At 53.7% G+C, this 9,200-nt stretch overlaps 1 protein-coding gene across 1 annotated transcript; it reads left to right on the top strand.

Moving 5' to 3' along the window:
* The first annotated feature begins 3,437 nt into the window (after nt 1-3,437).
* On the top strand, nt 3,438-6,701 carry LOC149997128 (glutathione S-transferase theta-2B-like). The gene is made up of 5 exons (XM_090290584.1): nt 3,438-3,638; nt 4,200-4,287; nt 5,215-5,365; nt 5,451-5,624; nt 5,946-6,701. The coding sequence occupies exons 1-5, from the start codon at nt 3,527-3,529 to the stop codon at nt 6,153-6,155; spliced, it is 735 nt and encodes a 244-aa protein (XP_090146710.1). The 5' UTR covers nt 3,438-3,526; the 3' UTR covers nt 6,156-6,701.
* The last annotated feature ends 2,499 nt before the right edge of the window (nt 6,702-9,200 follow it).

Here is a 9,200-nt window from a genome sequence, read left to right as displayed (position 1 = left end):
AGGAAGTGAGGGGTGGGGAGTGAGGAGATGGGGGGAGGTGGGGGGAGGACATAATAGTCTTTGTTCCTGGAAGGTTTCCCCTCTTCCTGGAGGGAAACGTCCCAAGACTGTGGTTTTATGATCACACCTGACAAGCAATGATATGAGGGATCAGGTGTGGCCCCAGCTGATGCACTTTCCACATTGAACACCTCCAGGTGTTGTCCATACTCATGAGGTGGATAAACTGGTATGGCAGACAAGCAAAACTATCCGGAACTGACTGTCTCAGGCAGTGCTTCTGAAACCGAGGGCTGAACTGTGAACGCTGTGGTGGGAGGCCATCTGGGGAACCTGTCAACCAGACTGCCTGACTAATGTGGGTCCCTGTGGGCAGTTCCCTAACACTGTAAGCTGTTTCCAGTGGGACCGCATGTGCCCTCTGGGATTGCACTTTTGTGTGTGCCCTTGAGGCAGGTTAATAAGAAGCTAGGACAATTCCTTGACTGATGGAATAAGAGAAACAGACAAAATAGTTAAATGGCTGAGCAATTAGCAGCCAACTTATAAATCGCAAGACCCTGTCCTCCCTGACCAAAGACACTTAGGCACAGATGGTTTACATCTCTCCTCCCCAGCCAGAGAGCAGGTAGCTTAAATCACCCGGGTCAGGGAGATAGATAACAGAGACCCAATTAATACCAGCCAAATCCAAGAATGGATGACATCAGGGGAATAAGTAAAAACAAAACAAAACAAATAAAATTACAGCCAGGTAAATCAAAGATAAAGGTGAAGCTGACCAGAGAATGACCCCAAACCTCACTATACACTCATTTTGATTCATCAGCATATTGAAGGACACATCTGGAAAGCTGATGAATATTCTGAGACCTCCCCTAAGATTGCCACCTGCAGAAAACAGAGAAAAACTCAAGACAAAGGGCCCTGTAGCACTCTCTCTTGAGCACACCTCCGCCCCCCCCTTTCCTCAGGCGTGTACTTTTGCTTTTTCCCCTAAGCTCTGAAGGCCCTCCTCTTGCCTAACTTCTCAGTGAGCCAAAACAGCCCGCCTTTTCTCACTCCCTTGTAATCTTTTTTCTTCTATTCTAAGCCCTTCCTTTGTCTCACTGCCCCAAGTTTTAATAAACATATTCTCAAAATCACCTGGACTCATATATTGAAATCTTTTCTGCATGAAGTCAGAAACCCACACATTCCAAAGCGTGTTGGGGCAAACCTGCCTCCACCCAGTCCCTTCCCAGTGACATCCTGACTTTAATGACACCCCTGGAAAGCATTCAGATGAACTTATTGGCCTGAGCTGTGCCTTGGGCCAGAGTTAAAAAGGCTCAGAGAAAAACTGAAGGCAGGAACTACCTGGCTTTCTAAGATGGGCTTTGTTTTGACTGGCTAAGTCCATGATAGGCTGAGGATTTCCCAAATCATCAAGTCCTGCTTCATTTTTGTTTGACCGTTCTTCCTTCATATTTTCTCCCTCCTCACATATTTTACAATAAGCAGGAAGAAGAAACCAAGTCACACCTTCAACACTTTGCTTGGAAATCTCAACTAAATATCCAAGTTAATAGTTTACAAGCTCTGCAATTTAGTTAAGTTTCAGTAACTATGTAACTGGTTCTCCGGAACTTCTTTGCTGTTTGTCAGAATTCCTTTCCTGGGAAGGGTCAGAAACTCACTGCTAACTGGTTTAGGCCAAAAGAGGGATTTCCCAGAAAACTCCATTTGTGCCGGGGAGAGGTGTAGCTGGCCCTCGTCCTGGTGGGGGGCGCGGGGCAGGGCCTGGGATCAGAATCTGTATCTCTCGCCAACTTCCCTTTTCCTTGAATAAGCTTCTTGTTCTCAGGACAGCCTGCTCAGTGAACTCAGAACCGTGACCAGTGGTGGCCCCAGGTCACTGAGCCAACATTTACCGTTCCAAAGGACCCCCTCTTTCCTGGATTCCAATTTCAGAAATCCCAGAAAATTGCATTCTGATTTGCCCACTTACTTGAGTCACGAGCCAGAGGGATGGATTACAGTAGTCCCTCTCTATATCGTGGTTCACTTATCGCGGCCTCACTGTATTGCGGGATTTTGAAAAATATTTTATTTAATTTTTTATGGCGGATTTTTCTCTATATCGATTTTGCGGTACTGTATACGTATGTTGTTAAAGTTAAGTAGGTTTAAGAGTATAGAATATGTTTAAGAACATAAGTAGTGTTTATAAAAGTGGAAAAGGTTAATAAGGGAGTGGAAACGGTTTATAAGTGTGGAAAGGGTTTCTAAAGCCTTAAGTATATATGAATACTAAAATAAATGTAAGATTCCTACTTCGCAGATTTTTACCTATGGTGGGGGTGTCTAGAACGTAATACCCGCGATAAGTGAGGGAATACTGTACTCTGAAAGATTCAGCTGTTGCTGGGGCACCCAGCCCTGTACAACTGTGAGAAACGCTCACAATATTACACCGGGACACAGGACTTGAGCAGCAAAGCGAGGCGTTTATTCACGAGTCTGCAGAGTCTGGCGCACAGCCAGCCAGGGGCATGCGGACCTGACAAAATGAACTGGCTGTTTTTATCCTAATGCGGGTAAAACCCCCTCCCCTTCTCCTTCTCAATTTTTCCATGCTGGATACTCCAGAGTTGCAATCTAACGCGATTAACTAAATTAACTGAGGGTGATTTGGTTATAGGTCTGTCCCCAGCTCTCCTTTGAAATTTCCATATCTTGTTTGCTGGGCTGTCTGGCTACATTTTCTCATTTCCCTCTGTTTGGTGGTGAATATCTCCCCCGCGTTGATCTCAGATATCCTTTGTCCTCAGAAGCATTTGTGTTGAGCTGCGGAATGCCCCCTTCCTGACTCGTAAATATGCTAATACCATTAACTCTGGCTTGGAGACTCTTTGATTACATTTGTCCTTTGCTGCTAATTATTTTCTACTGGTTTGGGTGTCACCAGTTTCCTTGCCCCTTACACCATCACTGCGGCCCCTGGGAAGATGTGGGGGGAGGGGGAAAGATACGGAGAAGAAAGGACGTTTCCTTGCAAGACATCTCTGTGATCCCGACAGCAACCTGCCTAGGTTGAGGATCCCCTACGCCCCTTCCCCGCCGTGGGCCCCCTCATACCGCACCCCCCCCCCACTGTGTGCCTCCCGCTACCCGCGCGCCCCTCCGGGCCGTGCACGCGGACCAGGTGAGAGACACCGGCAGGTGAGCAGCCACTCAACCCGCAGCAATCGCACCCGGGTGTAAACGCGTCTCCCACTCGTCACCTGGAACACAGAGCCGGTGGAGTCTGAGCAAAGTATTTTCACAGAAACTTAACCAGACAGGGGCGGGGCGGGGGCGGGGCGCGGGCGGGGCGGGGGGGCGGGGCGGGGGCGGGATCGAGTTGGGCATTTGCTGCGGTGGGGCGCGCCCTTCACTGGCGTTTGTCGGGGCGGGGCCCGACGAACCCCTATTTCCTGGAGATACCCTGCCCCTGTCACCGCTGCTGTCCCTGCCACCTTTGAGCGCCGCCATTCCTATCACCATGGGCCTGGAACTCTACCTGGACCTGCTGTCCCAGCCCTGCCGCGCCGTCTACATCTTCGCCAAGAAGAACGGCATCCCCTTCGAGCTGCGCAAGGTGGAGTTGTTCAAAGGTGGGCTCGGACGTGCTCCCCGGGTGTCCACAGGCTCCTCACGGGGCAACTCCCTGAGCGTCCCCACCGGAGGATGCCCTGGGCTGTGTGGCCTTGGACAGGCCTTCTCTGAACCTTAGCTTTCTCCTCTGAAAGGGGGAATAATGTTACCGGATTTTCAGAGTTCCTGCCCTAAAAAGCATGCGTTTAAACTCATAAATCCCTAAAAACCCTGAGGAGACTGCCACGCTGTGGTGAGAAGGGGTGGGAAGAGCTGAGGCACCCCTCCCCTTACCCATCCCAGTCCTATCTAAATAACTTCACCCACCTGAAGCACCTGGCTGCACCCACCAAAGCCCCTCTGCTGGTCTGGGAGGTAGCAGGGCAGGGATGCCAGCCCCTCCGCAGTCAGGAGGCCCAGCCTGGGAGGCCCACAGCGGAGGGGAGCAGATCCAGCGCTGCCCCCACCCCTGCTAGTTCTCCGACCAGCCTGGCCAGGGGGCTCTGGTCGGGGGAGGGAGAGGCAGGGCAGAGCAGATGAGCTCTTGCCCTGCAGGCTTTTTCTGACCTCTTTCTCCTCAGCTCAGCACCTGAGCAAGGAGTTCCTCCCAGTTAACAGCCTGCAGAGGGTGCCTGTCCTCAAGGACAGTGACTTCGTCTTGAGCGAAAGGTACTCTCCTTCCCACCCACTTCCCAAGCCCTTAGCCCACTGGCCCCTGGCTCTCCCACTGTGGCCCCTCCCAGACTCATGAGCACTGGGGGGCCAAGGTGAAGTGTGTGATGAGAGCAGGTGGTCTGGACTAAGCCCAGGGTGACGAGGGGCTCACGGAGCACGTCACTGCCCCTCTCTTGTCCTCAGACTCTGCTTCTCCCCAACACCTCTCTACCCCCACACACAGGGGCACTAGAAGAGAGGACATGTGACCTTTGTCCAGCATTGTACAGAGATGAGGCTCAACAAATACAGCCTGGGAGGGCCTCTCCTTTCATTGCTTAGAGTTTGTCAGGGCCTGAGGGCACAGCTCATGTTGAGGGCCAGCACTGGCAGGAAGAAGGCACAGGGTCAGGCACTAAGGCAGTGATAGCCGGGGGACCTGTCACAGGGGATCTACAACAGACCTGAGGACATGTTTCCCCTCCTGGTACCTGACACATACACTCAAGCATGTGAGGGACTCAACTGAGGACCCACTGTGTGCCAGCCCCAGGTGGGCTTCCAGTGGTCCAGAGAGCCTTTTCTGAGTTGTGTAGCCTTGGACAAGTCACTGAGCTATTCTGAGCCTTAGTTTCCTCATGTGCAAAAGAGATGACAAGAGTCTCTACCTCACAGGGTCGCTGCTGGAACAGCACAGAGATGAGGTTCTTAAAGTACAAAGCAGAAGGTCTGGTTGAAAGTGAGTGTCCAAGACAGAGGAGAAAGGAGACTCAGGAGGATACAGTCAGGGGAGAGAGAGGGGCAGTGCCCAGGGAGCCGGGCATGGGAGGGGAGGCCATCACATGCAAAGAAGCCCCAGGACCCCACTGGGGGATGGGAGCAGGGGGGATGAAGGCCACAAGCCAGGGTCTTCACAGCCATTGCTCCTGCCTCTGTCCCCAGCGTGGCTATCCTGATTTACCTGAGTATTAAGTATCAGACAGCAGATCACTGGTACCCATCTGACCTGCAGGCCCGCATGCGCATCCATGAGTACCTGGGCTGGCATGCTGACTGCATCCGTGGCACCTTTGGTGTGTCCCTGTGGGCCCAGGTGAGGAGAGCCATCTGGGGAGTGGTTGCCTGTCAGGGTCCTGGGAGGAGGCAGGGAACCACAGACTGAGACTACACTTTGTCAGGTGCTGGCCCCACTCATTGGGGTTCAGGTGCCCGAGGAGAAGATGAAGCGCAATAGGGCTGCCATAGACCGGGCACTGCAGCGCTTGGAGGACAAGTTCCTGCAGGACAAGGCCTTCCTCACTAGCCAGCAGATGACGCTGGCAGACCTCATGGCGCTGGAGGAGCTGATGCAGGTGTGAGCTTGGCTGGTGGAGCAGCATTTGCGGGTAACATCCCTCTTATTGCCACCACGGTTAGACAGCACTGCCGAGGACCAGAGAAAGTTAGAGCTTGCCCAGCATACAGAGCAAGTTTCTGGCTAGACTGATTCTGGAGCCGTGACCTGCTGCCTCTCTTCTGGTTGGGGTTTCATCCTAGTGCCCTCGGGTCCTGAGGTTGGCCACACTGCCCTGGGCCACGCATAGGAGTTGGGAAACACACCTGACGCCTGTGCCAGTGCTCCTGGGCATTGGGACCTCCATATCCTACCAACATTCCCAACCTTGTCCTTGCAGGTTGTGGCTCTTGGCTGTGACCTGTTTGAGGGACGGCCGCGACTGGCTGCATGGCACCAGCGAGTGGAGGCTTTCCTGGGTACTGATCTGTGCCAGGAGACTCACAGCCTCATCTTGAACATCCGGGAACAGGCAGCCAACAAAAATTTCCTGGATCCTTCCCCAGAACTCCATTCACATATGATGCTTCGTATATCCAGGATCCCCTGAAGGGACTGGGATAGGTTGATTGGGGGTCAGAAAACTAGCAGGATTCATTCTGTTTCTTACTTGTCTCTTTTCATCTTTCTATCTGGTCTCAGTCTCTTGTCTCTGATTCCTGGAGGAGCTCTTCACAAGGAGGACATTGAGTGTCCTTGGCAGAGCTTCTCCTCAGGCACAGCAGATATAATCATAGAAGGTGAAAAATTACCCTGTGTTTATAAAGAGCTCCTAAAATTCAATAACATGAAGAAAAACAAAGCAACTAAAAAATCAGCAAATGCCATCATCGGTCTTTTAAATATAATGAAGGTTCTGAACACTGATACAGAGCCAAGAATTCTTGGTTTGCCCTGGCCGGTGTGGCCAGTTGGTTGAGTGTCATCCTGCAAACTGAAAGGTTGCTGATTCGATTGGGTTGATGGATTGGACCCCAGTTGGAGCACCTATGGAAGGCAACCAGTCTCTGTTTCTCTCTCACATAGATGTTTTTCTCCCCATCTCCCTCCCTTCTCCTCTCTAAAATAAAAAATTAAAAAAGAATCCTTGCTTTTATTACATTGTTGTATTATATGCATGGAGTAAAATATGTCCCAGGAAACTTCATTACATAGTTAACCAAAGTAACTTACTGTGCCGGCAGGTTCTATGGTACCAGTGCTTTGGCCTGTTCTTTCAGCCCTCAGGAACCACTGGGCAGGCCGGGCAATGTGTTGTCCCTGGAACCGAGGGTGAAGTCAGTCCTGCCCACGCCACAGGATCTGCAGTGTGTGAGTGTGTGTGTGTGGTGGTAACCCCCAAGGTCTTGTCCACTGGCAGATGGCAGTTCCTGTGAAAAGAGTGGGAAGGCATTATGGCCCCCTTGCAGAGGTCAGGAAGGCCAGAGAATGGCTCCAATCTTCCTGGGTGCCAGAATGGGGCCAGGACAGTTTCCTGGGAGGCCTTGGCTGGGTGCCTAGGAGGGCCAGGGCCACTTTGGCTTGCTACCGACTCCATAGCCCGCCCAACCAGCATAGGCCCTGTGGACGCCAAACCATGGCTGTCCTCTGGGTCCATGGAGGCCCTGCCTACAACCCAGCCCTCAGCACCCCAGACCTGGGTCCTGATGGAAGAGAAGCCCGCAGGGCAGTCCAAGAGGAAGGCCTGTGTAGGCTGAGAAGCAACTGGACGGAGCTGGGGAGTGCAGCCACACTGGGTGAGGGGACACTTCAGCCGTGGCGGGTGTTGCACAGAGAACATAGGATCAGACTTGGACTTTAGAAATCCCCTCTGTTGCTGTGTGGACCAGGACTAAGGGCCCAGGGTAGAGGCAGGACAGCTGCTCTGGGTGCTGGTGAGGTGGCCAGGCCATCCAGAGGCTTGGTGGGCAGACAAGGGGTGCAGCATATAGAGCGACAGCATGACAGCACCTGGTGATTTAGGGTTGGGGTTGGCATGAGGAAGAGGAAGACTGTTAGGGGTCTGGCCTGATCCCTAGGGGGTGGGAAGCTCTGGAGGAGGGTAGCCGAGGGGGAGGTGCCTTTAAGATGTCAAGATGGTTATTGGGTGCGGAGAGAGGAGAGGCCTGGGCTGGGGTGGGTGGGGCATGTGTGTGTGTGAATGTATGATTTGTGCGTGTCACAAGCATACCGAGAGGGAAGACACACAAGACCTTAAACACCTGAACTTCATGCCTGCCAGCTTCTCCCAGCCTGTGTCACCTCTACTTAAAGGCTGGTGCAAGCCACCCTGGCTGCCCCAAGCGAAGATCAGGGCAGCCCAGGAGTGCAGGTGTTTGGCCCCATCCAGCGGGAGGAGCAGGACGTGGGAGTGTCTGAGGGCTTGCAATGCCCTGCGAAGGGGGAAGAGGGCCAGGCTGGGGACCTTGCTTTTGGAAAACCCATGACCAAGCCCCAGCAGAGCCACAACCCAACCTGCTGCCCCTCCTGAGAGGCCAGGAGGGGTGGCAGCTTGGCAGGGCACCCAGCCAGTCAAGGAGGAACTAGGCTTTAGAGAGGGGCACAGACCACAGATCCCATTTTGAGGGTCCCAGCGAGCCCCAGGAGGGAGGGCAGGTGAGGCCAGACTAGCACAGGGCAATGGCCTTGAGCTCTTTCTGGACTTGTACTCACCCCCCTGCTGTGCCATCAATGTTTTGACTGGAAGAATGGCATCCCTTTGAGCTGCAGCCTGTGGAGCTGGCATGGGAGAGCCAGGAAGCTAGGATGGCCCCACGGGGGGCACCTGGGGTCAGACTCTGTGCTGAGCCTCCCCTCTCTACATCCCAAATTCCTGAGGTGAACCCCCTGGGGAAGGTGCCTGCTCTCAGGGATGGGGACTTCCTGCTGGCTGAGATGTAACAGTGACCTGGTGACAGCCCAGGCTCAGCCCAGTCTCTGCCCGCATCTGGAGCTTATGGTTGGGGGGAGGCAGAGAGAGCAAGGCAGAAAGCTAATAACCCCTGGCTTGGAGCTCTTTCCCGGCTGTGGCAGCCCCTTCTGCCTTTCAGCCTGCCCAGCTCTGAGGGCAGGAGCTGGGCCAGGGGGCTGCTTTGGGGCCAAAGCTGGGAGCTTCAGGGTGGAGAGGAGGCTTAAGTCACCCAGTAATGCCCAGACAACTTGCAGCAAGGTTTGAGGTGAGCTTCTTCTCAGATGTCTCCAACCTGTCCTTTCAGAGTCATAGGCGCCAGGCAGCCTCACGGTGGCACTGGACTCTGCGTCCCAGCTCCCTACATCCTCACTCTGCTCCCGGGCAGGTCACAAACCTTCCTGCCCCAGGTTTCTCCTTTGTAAAATGAGGCTTGCCTGAGGGTGGAAGCTGAGCTCTGAGAGCCAGGAGCCCAAGGGGGATCAAAATTGGGGGACCCTCTGAGCCCCTCCCTCAGACCCTGGGCCCAAGGGAGAACTGGCTCAGGAAAGGAACTTGGAGACCCCTTGGAGGAAGGGTGTCCTTGGCAGGGCTGCCTTCCTTCCTCCGAGTGGGGAGCCTGATGCCAGAGAGCTGGGCCTTGAGGCAGAGGGCAGGTTGCAGTGGTCACCAGGAGAGAGGGTTGAAACGGAACCCAGGGAGGAGCAG

Source organism: Furipterus horrens, unplaced genomic scaffold (genome assembly GCF_987537825.1).
Source record: "Furipterus horrens unplaced genomic scaffold, mFurHor1.1.pri manual_scaffold_11, whole genome shotgun sequence".
In the NCBI taxonomy this organism is placed as follows: domain Eukaryota; kingdom Metazoa; phylum Chordata; class Mammalia; order Chiroptera; family Furipteridae; genus Furipterus; species Furipterus horrens.
This window is presented reverse-complemented; position numbering and strand designations above follow the sequence as displayed.